The sequence below is a fragment of the Sorex araneus genome, chromosome 2, assembly GCF_027595985.1.
Source record: "Sorex araneus isolate mSorAra2 chromosome 2, mSorAra2.pri, whole genome shotgun sequence".
NCBI classification, from domain to species: Eukaryota; Metazoa; Chordata; class Mammalia; order Eulipotyphla; family Soricidae; genus Sorex; species Sorex araneus.
Window position 1 is genome coordinate 197,157,656 of NC_073303.1, and position 16,595 is coordinate 197,174,250.

At 45.4% G+C, this 16,595-nt stretch overlaps 1 protein-coding gene across 1 annotated transcript in view; it reads right to left on the reverse strand.

Annotated features, from left to right (window-relative positions):
- Positions 1–3,103: 3,103 nt before the first annotated feature.
- TMEM50B (transmembrane protein 50B) overlaps positions 3,104–16,595 on the reverse strand; it is a 39,431-nt gene continuing 25,939 nt past the window's right edge. Inside the window, exons 3-7 of the mRNA XM_055126514.1 lie at positions 16,427–16,539; positions 15,538–15,605; positions 11,117–11,209; positions 7,690–7,747; positions 3,104–4,497 (exon numbers count right to left, since the gene is read on the reverse strand). Of these exons, the coding sequence (XP_054982489.1) occupies positions 4,452–4,497; positions 7,690–7,747; positions 11,117–11,209; positions 15,538–15,605; positions 16,427–16,539 (378 nt within the window). The 3' untranslated portion in view covers positions 3,104–4,451. The remainder of the gene's footprint in view (positions 4,498–7,689; positions 7,748–11,116; positions 11,210–15,537; positions 15,606–16,426; positions 16,540–16,595) is intronic.

The following is a 16,595-nucleotide window of genomic DNA, read 5'->3' on the forward strand; positions in this document are numbered from 1 at the left end:
ACTGATATTATGAATGCTTATATGTTAGTTGGACAAGGAGAGGAGAAACATACCCATGGGATTCCGCTCTGGGGCGGGTGTCCTGCTGAGAGAGAATCTGTCCTGGAAGCAGCATCCCCTGAGGGAAAGAACTTTACCCCTATTGATTGTGACCACACCTATGTGTAAGCCCCAACCCCTCATGCAGGGGGATTTAACTAGGCTGTAAGAGTGGGCTGGGGGTCCCAGTGCCAGATCTGGAGAAACCAGATCGAGATCGAGATCCAGAGAAGGAGAATGAAGTAGCATGGGGGGAGGAAGAAGCAGGAGGAGAATCAGAGGAGAATGGAGATGGGAATGGAATAAACTGCAACTGAGACCAACCAGCCTGGCTCCGTTCCTTCCTTCGCCTGCCTCGTCATCGCCATCAACCTCCCTGGGGTGGGGGAAGCGGCTGGAGACTATTGAACGCAGGCGGTGGGAGAGATAGAAAGCGGCTGACCTGTGCCCAGTGTGCCCCCTTTTTTTGTATGTTTACACACTAGTTGGTGCTTGGGGGACCATATGGGGTGCCAGGGATTGAACCTGAGTCAGCTGTGGGCAAGGCCAGAGCCCTACCTGCTCTACTATCTCTCCTGTCTGACATTTAAGAAATCTGAGTATTAAACAGGAACTCTGTTTTGTTTTGCTTTAACATTCCTGTAAGACTGAAGTTATTACCAAAGAAAAAGTTGACCTCTAAGTCCACAGGTTCCATAGGACTGGGGATGTAGCACAATGGGAGAACCAATGCCTGGCATGCGTGTGGTATGGGTTCAGTCCCCAGCACCAAGAGATGGATGGTAGATAGAAAAGCAAATAAATATCCAAGGGCCAGAGCAACAGTACAGCAGGTAAGGCGCTTGACTGCCATGCATGCGGCTGGCCTGGGTTTAATCCCTGGCATCCCATAAGGTTGCCAGCACCACCAGGAGTAATCCCTGAATGCAGCAACAGGAGTAACCCCCAGCATCGATGTGTATGCCCCAGCCCCTCAAAAGAGAGAAGTAAAGAAACATACAACTTTCATCATGGTGAGTAAATACACAGAAGGGTTTATCTTTTTTTTCTAACTTTTTTGTTTGTTTTGGGGCCACACCCAGTGATGTTCAGGGGTCACTCCTGGTTTTGCATTCAAGAATCACTCCTGGCAGGCTTAGGGACCATATGTATGGGATGCTGGGGATTAAACCCAGAATGGCTGTGTGCAAAGCAAATGTCCTACCCGCTGTCTCTGGTCCCTTTTAACTTTTTGTTGTCATTCTTATTGTTTTGTTTTCTTTTCTTTTTGGGTCACACCCAACGGTGCACTGGGATTACTCCTGGCTCTGCACTCAGGAACCACCCCTGGTGGTGCTCAGGGGACCATATGGGATTCTGGGAATCGAACCCGGGTCAGCCGCGTGCAAGGCAAACGCCCTACCCGCTGTGCTATTGCTCCAGCCCCTGTTGTTGTTTTTTGAAGAACAGTAAATCTTTTTTTTTCCTCCCTGAAATAGAATCTTTGAAATCAATCCAATTTAATGTCCTTTACTGAGAGTTCTTGGTTTTCAGCCTACACTTGGGGGGAACCTTTCGGGGAGGAAGGCCAGATGCTCCCCAATCAAAGATTCAGTGTTCCCTGCCCTGGCATAACCCAGGCGGGTCTGGAAGGCTGGCCCAGACACACCACTCACAGAATTTTAAAATATCCCATTGCAGTAGCTTAAAGAACAGAAGAGGCACGTACTCCTCCTGTTTGAGAGGCCAACATAAAACTCCTTAGGCTGATGCAAACTGCTAGAGAAGAACAAGAATAAGCTCCCAAACACTTGAAAGAAAACAAAATTCTACTGACTTACGACAGTTTCTTAAGGGTTTCTTAAGATGGCACGCCCCCTGGTGACAAGAAAAAAAAAAAAGAAAAACTCAGAGTACAAGTCCCTTCCCCAAGCCTCAGGGAAAGGACAAGGACCCACATTCTTCCTTGCTTCCAGCCTGCATTTTTGGCACATAGCCTCAGGCGCTCCTAATTAAATGTGGCTGTGCCAGAGTTAGGGAAAGTAAACCAACTTCACTGTAAATGCAGAGCCCCCTGAAAATCTCGGCTTCCAGGTCAGAGACAGGATAGCTGTAAGGCACTTGCCTTTTCTATGCTAACCCTGGTTCGATCCCTGAGCACAGAGAGAGGAGTAAGCCCTGAGCACCGCTGGGTGTGGGAAAAAGAAAAAAGTTCTGGCCTCCGACCTCTAAATAATGAAATGTGACAACACAAAGGATATATAAAGTTCTTAAGAAATGTTACCTCTAGGGGCAGGAGAGTTAGGATAGCAGGTAAGGCCTTGCATGCACCCAGGTTGCATCCCTACACTACATATGGCCCCACGGAGCACCATGAGGATGATCCCTGAGAGCAGAGCCAGGAGTAAGCCCTGAGCTGGGTGCAACCCAAAAAACAAACACAAGGTGGAAAAAATCATAAATGGGGCCCTGAACACACAGCCAAAGATGTGAACACTTCAAATGAAAGACATATGGGCACAAGCATGAAAATGTAACCCCGATGAGCCAATATTCACCTTTTTTTTGTTTTGGGGCCACATTTGGTGATACTCAGGGGTTACTCCTGGCTCTGCGCTCAGGGATCACTCCTGGCAATGGTTGAGGGATCATATGGGGTGCAGGGATAAAACCTGGGTTGGCTGCATACAAGGCAAACACCCTCCAGGCTGTACTACCTCTCCAGCCCCTTCCACCACCCACCTTTTCTGAGCCATTTCTGACACCTTTTCTGTCCTTGGTTAGCCTCCAGCATTTTACAAGCCTGAATACAAGAGGTGTTCTTGTTTTATTAGATAAAATGTTTCTTTGACCAGGTCTTCTTGAATAGCTAAATAATGAACAGTGAACTATTGGGGAAGGGAGGGGAGGGACAGCATCACTAGGCTATGCCTGGTGCTGCTAAGGAGACCATGCAGTGCTGGGGATCAAACCCAGAGCCTTGCCCAGGCCAGGCCAGGCATTCTCTCCAGCCTCTGAGCCAGCTCCCTGGCAGCAAACCAACTTACGGTTCATTTTCTCCCATGGATGTGACAAGAAGGGAACGCGTGAGAAGTCACCTTTATTGCAACAGGGTACAGCAGGAGAATGGCAACAGGTACGCAGTCTCACAATGTTTGGGAAGCCGGATGGCTGACTGGTATTTTTTCAAGGGACAAAACGAGAAGAAGAGGAAAGAGACCAGTGATGAACCAAGCTGGTGTTCGGATAAAGGCACAGCGCTCCACGGCCGATGGCTTCATACTCTGTGCACAGGAAATCCCCCCGCGAGAGGAAGGAAGTGAAGCAAAATATAAGGCTGGCGTTAGACGCGGCATACGAAACCATGGATATTATTCTGTCTCTCACCAAAAGGCTCTCTCAAATCCTTCTGGAAGAAAAAGAGTTCCGCCTGTGGCCTGCCAGGACAGAGGACATCACGGGAGCAGGGGAGCCCTCCCTTCCCTGTGAAATCTGGAGCAAGGATGGTACAGACACACTAGGCAAAGGGCAGCTCTAGCTGCCAGCTGCCAGCTTCCAGACACAAGTAGGCAGCCTTTTCCAGCGCTTGAGGGCTGCCCAGAGCCTTGCGGTTGGTACCGGGGAGGCTGGAGCGGCTAATTTTTCACTAGGTCATAATGACTCCCTTCGGGAAGATGGGCTTCACCTCACAGCTCGAGGTGCCACTCTGTTCCATGGTTCAGGCTTTGGCACTGCAGCCCGGAGTCCCTTTCAGCCGCCTTCAGACATCGCCGGTCTGGGGCTCCTAACCACATACAACTGTGCTTTCCTCATCCTGCACTGGCCCTGCTCCAATAAGGTCCTATCAGAGACCCGGTGTTTAAAGCAGGCCTTTTTCAAATCAGTTCTTCAGGCATTAAAAAAGAAATCTCCATATAAAAGTCCACTTCTTTCATACACAAGGACAAATGTTTTTTTCTTGTTAAAAAAAAAATCTGCTTTAAGTCAAAATAAGTTACGGCTTACCAAAATCCCCTTTGAAATGGCTCAGTCAAAGTTCAGAGAGCGCATTAGGGGGAATGGGGGCGGGGGAGGTGGGGTGCTGCTTTTTTTTTTTTGCATGACTGCAGAAAAGAGAGAAGGCAAAGAAGCCGTGAGCTCTCACATGGGCCCACGGCTCAGGAGCAGGCCCAGCTCTCAGGCCCCAGGAAGACAACCCACGCTCCTCCGCCCATCTGTACATGGTAGTATAGACATATTAACCAACCAGTCCATAGGGAAAAAGGACACACATGTCAGAAGCCTGCTTCAACACTCAGAGTACAAACGCAGAGAGGAACCGACAGTCTCCCTGGATAGGTCCGTTTGGCAAAATGCAGTAAACTATATTGAGAGATAAAAACTTATCTACAGCTAGAATACAGTCAGAGAAGGGGGTTGGTGACAACGTGGTCTCAGCTCCACAGCTCCTCCGTCCTTCCGAATTTGTAGATCAGAGTGCTGGAAAGAGATGGAAACATATTGTGAGGGGCAATGCGGGAGTACCCCACTCACACCTTGGGGGCAATGCTGGAACTGAAGATGGTGGCAGTAGTGGAGGTGGGGTTGGCTTGCTCTGTAAAGCAGGTTTTTAACCCTGCTAGCCAGGCTGAATTCCACATCCTTCTTCCCTGTCTCCCATTTTTTTTGAGGTGCCTTTACTCACAATACTGTTAATGATCGACCGTACAGTGATGGAGGAATGTTACAGTCTCCTATGACTCTTTCATTCTCTCAATATCATCCTTCATGTCTATTAGTAGTTTTAAATCAGGTGACAGGGATAACTCCCTATGCTGGACAGAATAGGTAGAACCCAGGCGTGCCAGGGATGGAACCCAGCTCAGGCGCATGCAAGCCAAGAGCCTTAACTGCTGTGCTATTGCTCTAGCCCCAAGATGTGTTTCTACAGGGCCGGAGAGACTGGTCCACAGATGGAAGTTCGCCACGAGAGTGTGTGGAGAAAAGTGCAGTTAGGATCCAGAAGGGACCACTACGGCAATGATAGATGGAAATAATCACTCTGGACAAGAACTGAGTGCTGAAAGAAGTTAAAAATACATAATAACTTTCATACCTGTATTACAAACCATAATGCCCAAAAGGAAAGAAAAGTGGAGGGGGGAGGGGAAGAAAAGTGCCTGCCATGAGGTCGGGGAGGTGAGGAAAATTGGGGACATTGGTGGTGGAAAATGTACACTGGTGAATGGATAGGTGCTGGAACATTATGACTGAAACCCAATCATGAACAACTTTGTAATTGTGAAAAATATAAGATAACCAAACTTAAAAAAAAAAAAAGATGTGTCTTTATATTTGTTTTGCTATGCAGGGTCTACACCGGGACTTACCCCTGGCTCTGTGCACACCTAACCAGACCCAGGGGACCATATGGGGTTCTGGTGATTGAACCTGGGTCAGCTGTGTGCAAGGTAAACGCGCTGCCCATGGTACTATCATTCCAGACCCTAAACCAAGTTTTTCAAGGCTTAGAATATAAAAGTTTTATGGGGTTGGTGGAAGAATAAACTTGTTTTTAATTTTTTGCTGCTTTTTTTTTTTTTTTTTTTTTTTTGCTTTTTGGGTCACACCTGGCAATGCACAGGGGTTACTCCTGGCTCTGTGCTCAGGAATTACTCCTGGCGGCGCTCAGGTGACCAAATGGGATGCTGGGAATCGAACCCAGGTAGGCCACATGCAAGGCAAATGCCCTACCCGCTGTGCTATCGCTCCAGCCCCGGAAGGATAAACTTTTATAAATGGGTATCTAAAACGATACTTTCCTATTAAAAGATACTCATTTAGGGCCGGAGTGATAGTACAGTGGACAGGGCATTTGCCTTGCATGCAGCTGACTTGGGTTCGATCCCTGGCATCCCATATGGTCCCCCAACTAATGCCAGGAGTAACTCCTGAGTGCAGAACCAGGAGTAACACTTGAGCATCACCGGGTATAACCCTCAAAAAAAAAATGTTCATTTCTGAACATCACAAAATAAAAGCATAATTTTGGGGACTTTCTAGATGACTGTCCCTAAAAATTATTTCAATATTAATTTGTATGTTTACTAAAAGTTATCTTACAAAATCAGAAAATCTAATCCCCTAACTAGGTTTTGTATACCATATGCATACTCTGAATAAATTCTAATTTATTTTCTTCTTCATTAATGCTAGCTCTTCTGGTATTGTTGGTTTTTTTTTTTATTAAAACATAGGCTATTGGGACTGGAGAAATAGCACAACATGTAAGACACTTGCCTTGCATGTGGCTGACAAAAATTTGATCCCCAGCATCCCAGATGGTCCCCTGAATCCCACCAGGAATGATTCCCTGAATACAGGGCCAGAGTAAGTCCTAAGCACAGCTAGTTATGTTCCCCAAACAAAAAATAAAATAAAAAACACAGGCTATGGAAGCAGTACTCTGGAGTCCAATTTCTGTTCTATGTTTACTATTAGCTGGACATTTCAAACTACGCTCTCTGAGTCTTATTTCCTCATCAATAGAACTAGAACACCATCAACTTTATATACCAATTAAGTAGATCTATATATACCTAAGGTAATTAAATGAGCATTAAAAAAGTAACCCACATAAAGCCTCTAACTGTGGTTCTGGCACGTAGCAGAACTCCTAATTAAATGGGTAATGTACATACTTATACTATAGAATTTTCACCTTTGGAAACAGTTCTACATAAATGTTGTAAAACTTACTCATTTATAGATGCCACATTGTAATGCTGCTCATAAAATAAAACTAGTTTTGTAAATGGCAACAGGTATGGTTTAACAGATTAGGCAACTACTCTTACCACCATTACTCAAGAAAGCTGAAGCAATTAGGGAAAAGAAAAAAGAATGACCTGAGTTCAATTCCTGGCACCCATATATGGCCCCCTGAACCCCACCAGGAGTGATCTTTGAGTGTGCAGAGCCAGAAGTAAGCCCTGAGTACTGCTGGGCGTGGCCAAAAATAAAAATGAAAAGGATGATTAAAGAAAAGATGCAATCTTGTCTTTCGCTACAGGGACAGATGAAACTGGAGAGGGCCATGCAAAGCAAAATAACTATCAGGGAAAGACAAATACCAGCTAATCTCACCATCGTATGGGATATTAGCACTGTATCACTGTCGCTCCATTGTTCGTCCATTTGCTCGAGCGGGCACTAGTAATGTCTCCATTGTGAGACTTGTTGTTACTGTTTTTTGGCATATCAAATACGCCATGGGTAGCTTGCCAGGGATACTCTCGGTAGCTTGCCGGGCTCTCTGAGAGGGATGGAGGAATCAAACCCGGGTCGACCTTGTGCAAGGCAAACGCGCTACCCGCTGTGCTATCGCTCCAGCCCATATAGGATATTAAGAAACAAAATAAGGGACCAAAGAGGGCTCAATAAAAACAAGCCCTCAGACTCTGACCCCAACCCTTAGGTGACCAAGGCGGTGGGGGAGTCAGAGGGAGGGGCGGTGGGAGATCTGGAAACAGAGGTAGAGAGATACTGGTACTTTGGTGGTGGTTGTGGCGAGGTAACACTGTAACCCCCAAACATATGACCCATTACACTCTTACACATGAATGTCATCTCAATTTTTAACAAAAATACATTTTTAAACATTAAAATGAAAAATAAAGTTAGCCAACTCACCTAAAAAAAATCAGCGCATTTTGAAAGAACACAGCTAGTCCTGGATAAACATCGGTATCTGCACACACAAAGTAAAACCCATTAGGAGAAAAAACAACAGGCAAAAAAAGGGCCAAGGGCAGAACAAAGCATTTGAGCCATCGCTCTGACATGCTCTGTGTCTCGAAGAACACAGCAACTCCCCATTTGCTCTAAGAAACCCGGGATGGAGTGAAGTATGGAAATCCAGTGCCACTCTCTCACTAAGGCTTGCTCTTGCTATGGACGAACTCAGCAGGTTTTCTTTGTGTCTAAAGCAATTGCAGCAGTTCAAACTGCCAAGGAAGCAGTAGCTTATTCCTTTCCTGTCTGGCCACACACAACACAAATGTTAGAAAGACAGAGGTATGCTTGGGTTCTTTGTTTTAGGTTGGTTTTTTTTTTTCTTGAAGGGGCTATGGGACCAAACTCAGTGGTGCTCTGTGCCAGGGATCAACCTGGGGCTTGAGCCATCTCCCAAATGAAATTCTTGATTATGTTCATTGGTTTCCTTCCATAAATTCAGCTGTTTCGGTGTGCAAATCTGACCAGTATAAAAAAATTCATGACAGGGGCTGGAGTGATAGCATGCAGCTGACCTGGGTTCGAATCCCAGTCCCCTGAGCACCGCCAGGAATAATTCCTGAGTGCAGAGCCAGGAGTAACCCTGTGCATCGCTGGGTATGACCCAAAAAGAAAAAAAAATCATGACAATTCATCATGTTCTTTTGCACACTCTCCTCTGAATGCCACTTCACGGGAAAAGAAAATATCAGACACAACACAGATTTTTGTGGATGGTTAATTTTTTTTTTCTTTTTGGGTCACACCCGGCAATGCACAGGGGTCACTTCTGGCTCATGCACTCAGGAATCTCCCCTGGCAGTGCTCAGGGGACCATATGGGATGCTGGGATTCGAACCCGGGTCGGCCGCGTGCAAGGCAAACGCCCTACCCGCTGTGCTATCGCCCCAGCCCCAGGATGGTTAATTTTTATAACTATAACTCTAGGTTCTAGGTTTAAGATATTAGATAGGAGACACAGCAGTGAATCCCAAAAGACAGCAGTTCGACAGAGATCTCTCTGGACCCCGTACTGAGTCAATTCCACCGGGGCCCCTTAGATGGATCGGGTGTGTCCCCCCGCCCCCCTCCCCGCCTACTATGGATGAAAACCTGATGGCCAGGAGCTTCCAAAAGCAAAAGCCAGGTATGGGGTTCAAAGACTAAGACTCCAGGCCGAATGGTGGCGGCGGAGACAGGCTCTTCCTTCCCATCTCCCAGCCCACTTGGGGTCCTGGCTGTCACGCCCACGATCTGCCTCCAGGAGCCATCTCAGCACATCAATGGCCTTGATCCAAAGACTCCCAAATGAATCTCAAAATGGTTAGCTCCGGGGCTGGAGCAATAGCACAGCAGGTAGGGCATTTGCCTTGCACGTGGCCAACCCGGGTTCGATTCCCAGCATCCCATATGGTCCCCTGAGCACCGCCAGAGGTGATTCCTGAGTGCAGAGCCAGGAGTAACCCCTGTGCATCGCCGGGTGTGACCCAAAAAGCAAAAAAAAAAAAATGGTTAGCTCCCTACAGAGATTTACAATTTTACAATTTTAGAATCCAGAAGCATGCAACCACTTTTGTGACCGCACAACGTCTTATGATATCCGCAATAAGTAATAGAAAATAAATTATCTAGCATCTGCCCCTGGCAGGCAGGCTTGAATGGTGGTGGGAAAATTCTAAATAATGGTGGTAGAAAGGTGTATTAGTGGTGGGATTGATGTTGAAATATTGAATGTAATCAATTAATGTGAACAAAATTATGAAAATAAAATTTAAAAAAGATACTAGATACGATGAAAAAGTGACTCAATCTCAGCTTTTGCTATAACAATCAATATCACAGCATGGTTCGTGAGGCCCCAAAGCAGGCTCCTCAGCAGCCGTGACAAGCTGCAGCAACAATAAGTCTCAGCCAGGCCTCAGTTTCTGTTTCCCCAAAGCAGGACTTGCGGTTTCTGGTAAACTCCCAGTTGAGTAATTAGCCAAGATAAGGAATTGGGCAGCTGGGTCTGGCCGGTCATGAAGGGTCACTGCACCCTCCTTAGAAATTGTTACTAACCATTTTCTAATTGCTGACTGCCATTGTAATAGGGCCAATGATAAAAATAGATCAGTATATAAATTGCTTCTTAATTCTGAACCCTATATAAACTGCTTGTGATTTGGAGTCGGGGTCCTTGTCAAGACTCCACTGTACTGGATGAGACTTGGACCCTAGCTCGGGCTAGCACTGGCTCAGGCTAGTAATAAAGTTCCTTTGTTTTTGCATTATCATGTGTAGACTTGGTCTCTCCACAACTGGGGATCTGAAAGTTGGGCACAACAGGTTAAGAACTCCAATTTTCATGGCTGGAGAGATAGTACAGGGGTTAAAGTGCTAGTCTTATAGGCTGCTGACCCTGGTTCAATCTCCTGCACCTAAGATGGTCCCCTGAGCCTGCCAGGAGTGATCCCTGAGCACAGAGTCAGAAATAAGTCCTGAGCATAGGCAGGTGTGACCCAAAAACAATTAGAAAAAAAAATTTGGGGAGGATCACACCCAGTGACGCTTAGGGGTCACTCCTGGCTCTGCACTCAGGAATTACCCCTGGCCGTGCTCAGGGGACCATATGATATGCTGGAAATCGAACCCGGGGTGGCCGTGTGCAAGGCAAACGCCCTACCCGCTGTGCTATCACTCCAGCCCCAAAATTTTGAATCCCTTATTTACACCTATACTGAAAAATTATGGGCTCTGTTTGGAGGAGGTGTTTCAGTAGACAGTGGAACCCACCACCCTTTTTCTAAAATCTTGGAGTAAGATACATATTTTAAAATATAGAATTTTTCATATGTAAGTATGGGTGACACAGAGCCCATATTATTATTATAGCCCATATTATTATATTACACAGAGCCCATACCATCCGTCATCACTACAACACTTAATAAATGGAATAAAGACTACACTGCAATGGCCCTTGAGAACACTGGTTAGGCTGTACACAGACAGGGCCTCTCCTTGTGGACAGGTTTCTCACTTTTCCCACTGCAACCCTTGGAAGCGGGCATTCAGCGTGGAGCCTGGTGGTTGAAGGAAAGGGAATTTGAAATTCTGGAGAAGGCCAGATGGACTCAGACCAGCAGGTGCTGAGTTTCCTAAGCAGGATGACACTGGTGGGCTGGGGGACCTCGCTGCCATGCCTCATCACACTCCTCAGCTCTCTTGCCCCAGAGGATTTCCAAGCTAATTGACCTACGTTTGACTCCAGAGAGAGGTAGCACACTTGAGCCAAATAGAGGACACATTAGGATTTCTCCTATGAAATAAAAAAAAAAAAATTTAAATAAAAGAATTGAATACTTACTTTGGGTAACATATGCACCAAAGAGAATCCACATGGAGGCAATTAGTGACCCGAACATCAACATGAAACCGATGAAGAGCCACACTCGAGCACCTGTGTGGGAGACAGGCGTTAAGATTCTGCTCATTTCTGCAGCTCCCAATCCTAGGACATGCACAGCAAAACAGGCACATTTTCACATATGCTGTTACAATCGTAAAGTAAAGAAAGATTTTGCTTTGTTTTGCTTTATTTTGGGGCCACACCCTGCAGTAATCAAGAGTTACTCCTGGCTCTATGCTCAAGAATCACTCCTGGAGGTACTCAGGGGACAATATGGATGCCAGGGATTGACCTGGGTCAGCTTTAAGCAAAGTAAGCCCCCTAACTCCTGTCCTATCACTCCAGCCCCGAAGAAAGACTATTTTTTAATTTTTTTTAAATTTATTTATTTTTTAATTAGTGAGTCACAGTGAAGGTATAGTTACAGATTCACACATTTTCGTGCTTGTTTTCCCTCATGCAATGTTCGAGAGCCCATCCCTCCACTAGTGTCCATTCTCCACCACTAATGAACCCAGTATCCCTCCCACCCCCCCAGTCCCATACCCCCACCCCACCCCACCTCTGTAGCAGGGCATTCCAGTTTGTTCTCTCTCTCTCTCCTTTTGGGTGTTGTGGTTTGCAGTAGGGGTATTGAGTGGCCATCATGTTCAGTCTCTAGTCTACTTTCAGCATGCATCTCCCTCCCGGAGTGGGATTTCCAATCACATTTTACTTGCTGTTCCCTTCTCTTTCTGGGATGACTTTCCCCCAGCATGTGAGGCCAGCCTCCAAGTTATGGAGCCAACCTCCTGGTATTATATACTACTATTCTTGGGTATTAGTCTCCTACTCTGTTATTTTGTATTCCACAGATGAGTGCAATCTTTGTCTGTCCCTCTCTTTCTGGCTCATTTCACTTAGCATGATACTTTTCATGTTGATCCACTTATATGCAAGTTCATGACTTCATTTTTTCTAACAGCTGCATAATATTCCATTGTATAGATGTACCAAAGTTTCTTCAACCAGTCATCTGTTCTAGGGCACTCGGGTTTTTTTCAGATTCTGGCTATTGTAAACAGTGCTGTGATGAACAAATAAGTGCAGATGTCATTTTGACTATACTTTTTTGCTTCTCTGGGATATATTCCCAGCAGTGGTATTGCTGGGGAAAGACTGTTTTACAAGACAACTCTAAACGGGGGCAACCCCCTACTGGAGAGGGAAAGGAGTAAAAATCACTTTTTCCTCCTGCAGAGACACGAATGGAAACCATGAAAGTTTTCCAAGTAGTGATTTGGCTAAGGTGACTATGACACACAAAGTGCAAGGCTATCCTGTGGAAGTGTTATTTAAATAATAGGAAGCAGTAAATGGGATTGGATCACCATAACTTGCAGGAATGAGAGACTGCCAGTTAAGGAAGACCAATGCATTCCCTTGCCCTCGGTGTTAAATCACACCAGCACCCAAGGTGGTGCGAGCAGCAGCCATTCTCAGAAGCACACTCATTCTACTTTATGGCCATCCCACAAGATGACCTTGAAAAGTTCAAAGTCAGAGCCATCTCTTCAATGCTCTACTATAATATTCGATATTGGGTATTTCTGGAGGGGGACCACATCTGGTGGTGCCCAGGACTTACTCCGGACTCTGCACTCAAGGATCACTCCTGGCGGTGCTCAGGGGACCATATGTAGTAACAAGATCAAAATGGGGTTGGGGTTTTTGAGTGATAGCACAGCGGGTAGGGCGTTTTTCTTGTACGCGGCCGACCCAGGTTCGATTCTCAGCATCCCATATGGTCCCCCGAGCACCACCAGGAGTAATTCCTGAGCACAGAGTCAGGAGTAACCCCTGAGCATTGCCGGGTGTGACTCAAAAGCAAAAAAAAAAAAATCAAAAAGATGTGTATATATGTGTGTGTGTATGTGTCTGTGTAGCCATTGTACAATGTTAATAAACAGTAAAATATAAAAAAAAAATCGGGTTGTGGGTTGGTTATATACAACATAATCTCCTTAACCATTATATTATCTCTCTGGTCCAGAACCCTAAACTTCATTATTACTGAGCCTCTATATTCACATGGACACTTAAGTGGATTCAAAATATTTTAGGAAAGCAAGTTAACATTTGTGTTAGAGGAGGCTAGAGAGATAGTGGGTAGGAGTGATTTCCTCACACACAGCCAACCCTAGTTAGATCCCCAGCATCTTAAATGGTCCTATGAGCATTGCAAGTAATTCCTGAGCACAGAGCCAGGAATAACCCCTCAGCACCTCGAGTATGGTCACCAAATAAAAACAAACAAAAAAAACTTGTGTTTTCCTCCTCTCCTTTACATATGGCCAAATACATTTATCCTAGTAGAACTAAAAATATTTTAAAATTTCCTTTAAAAATGAGTATGATTGGGGCTGGAGAGGTTGTGCAGCAGGTAAGGCATTTATTTGCCTTATACACCATTGACCCAGGTTCAATCTCCAGCATCCCATATGGTCCCTGAGCCCTGCCAGGAGTGATCCCTGAGCACAGAGCCATGAATAAAACCTAAGCATTGCTGGATTATGGATTATGTCCCTCACCTGACACCAAAAAAAAATGTATGTTTTTATTTGGGCCTGAGAGAAAGCACAGATGTTATGCTGCTTGCCATGCATACATCTGACCCTAGCTCAATGTCCAGGACTGCATATGGTCCCCGGAGCACGAGTGATCCCAGTGCACAAAGCCAGGAGTAGGCCCTGAGCTCCACCCAGTATGGGCTGCCCCTCACTTGAAGCAAAATAAGTGTGCTTCTACTTAGCAAAAGAGGATAACATTTGACCTTTTTGTGTTTGACTAAAAGGAAGCTCAAACTCCATATGAACAATGAAGGGTGTCATTTCATCCTAGATCCTAACTACATGGTTCCTGTTTTTTCTCAGCACTCCATTATTTCACAGTTCCATTTGGCATTAGTAATTACCTTGATAACTCTTTCTAGCAAATTCCTTACATGGAAATTAAATGAGGCTGCATTAAACAAACCATCTAAGTAGGGTAAAAGCTTACTGTAACAGTATCTGAGCATGCCTGTAAGACAATGTGCCCTTAATTCTTAAAGCACTGGACAGAACAAGTAAATATTAACTGTAATGTACATTTTTAACTGAGCAGGGAATAATCATGAGATAAGACGTGATAGTAACTTTTTTTTTTTTTTTGCTTTTTGGGTCACACCCGGCGATGCACAGGGGACACTCCTGGCTCTGCACTCAGGAATTACCCCTGGCGGTGCTCAGGGGACCATATGGGATGCTGGGAATCGAACCCGGGTCTGCCGTGTGCAAGGCAAACGCCCTACCCGCTGTGCTATTGCTCCAGCCCCCATGATAGTAACTTTATGAGGGTAAAAACCTATGGGCTTTTGGGACTGGAGAGATAGTACGGCAGGCAGAGCATTTGTCTTGTACACAGCCGACCTGGATTCAATCCCCGGAACCCAATATGTTCTTCAAGATGTAGGCAGATAGATTAGAGAAGCCCCCCCCACATATACATTAATATGTATAAAGCATTCAAGGTAGTTGACAGTGCACGTAAAATATTTACATAGACTTACTAAATTCTTAATTATCCTTCAAAATTCCTCTCACAGCCACTCCAAACTTCCAAACAAATCACCCCTCCTGAGGCCTGAGATGTTGGACACAGGATTTCTAGCCCTGTGCTTTTGACACAGGACATGGAAATACCCTTGTAAGCCCCCCTAGATTCAAATAGAATCCATTATTATAATCTGAAGTAAACTACTACTAGATGATAAAAGTACTGAATTCTGTCAAACTCAAATACTAAAACAGTAATTTTAGTTTGTTTTTGTTTCTGGACCCCACCAGGCAGTGCTCAGGGCTTACTCCTGCTTAGGGATCACTCTTGAGCAGGGTTCAGGCGACCACATATGGGTCCAGGGATCAAACTCATGCGGGTTGCTTGCTAGGCAAGGGTCTGACCTACTGTATTATCTCTCCAGCCCTAAAGTAATTATTTATATGTGCTAGGCTTTTCTGCCCAGAGCGCCAGCCTTGGCTGCAGGGAAAGCCATCCACTGCATGAGAAATGATACTGGTTAGACTTTGGGATCTGGAACCAATCTCTCCGCAGTGATGTAAGAGATAACTGGAGTCCAAGATACACTGATGATGATTAGGCATGTTTTACCTGCGCCTTAGAGCAGATAACCTACATAAGTAGCAAGCTGAACCTTTTTTTAAAGGGATCTTAATGAAGGACTTGTTTGGAAATAAAGCTGAAATTATCTCTCATTGTTACCAAACACACTAGACGCTTGGCTCTTCCTGCTGCCCCAGCCCTCCTTGCCAGTTTACATAAACAACTCAAAGTGCCCTTACCTGTTCTTCCCAAACAGCCGCTCTCATAGCTATCTCCTCTCACCTGGGCATTGGATACAGCATTGATCCTGCAAGAGACCATTCACGGTGAGTGTTCATGTACTAATAGTTTCGTAGCTCACTGACAGACCACTTAGAGGGTACACACTATTTCTGAGCTAAAGGAAGTATTTATATAACTAAACACAGCTTTTTGTTTGGGGCCATACACCAGCAATGCTCAGTGCTTACTTCTAGCTCTGTGCTCAGAAATTACTCCTGGTGGTGCTAGGGAACCGTATCAGGTGCCAGGAATTAAAGCCAGGTAAGCCACATACAGAGCAAGCACCCTCCCTGCTATACTATGATTCTGGCCCTCTTTTTTTGGTGGGGCAGGAAACACATACAGCAGTGCTCAGGGGTTATTCCTGGCTCTATGCTCAGGATCAATCCTTGAAGTGCTGGAGGATAATCTGTGATGCTGAGGATAGAACCAGGGTTGGCTGCGTGCAAGGCAAGTACCTTACTTCCTATACTATCTCTCCATTTCCACATGATTCTCATTATACATGCTAAAAAGATATTTAACTAAACTCAACACTCATTCCTTATCAATGTTAATATCATGGCAGATATATGCTTAAGAAAACCAATCCAGAGCCGGGGAGATAGCACAGCAGATAAGGAACTTGTCCCTGGCATCCCATATGGTCCCCTAATCATCAGAATGACTCCTGAGAGCCAGGACTAAGCCCTGGTTGGGTGTAGTCCAACCCCCCCCCCCCACAACCACACACAACATGCATAAAACCCATCAACTAAATTAAAACAGTCTTCGATGTGGCATGGTACTTTAAGGAAAACCATATTTAGAAGGCACTCTTGAACCAAGAGCTACCTTCACACTTACATGAAAAAAGCCAGCGTGGAAAACACACCACACGTGTGAAAGGCGTGGTTCAGCTGTTCAGGCTTAGGGTACACCACAGCAGCGTCAATCATTATCCACCAGCCTGTGAAAAACTGAAGGAGCCATCACAAAGTTAAACTGGGCTTGAGCTCAACCGACCTGCTCCCAA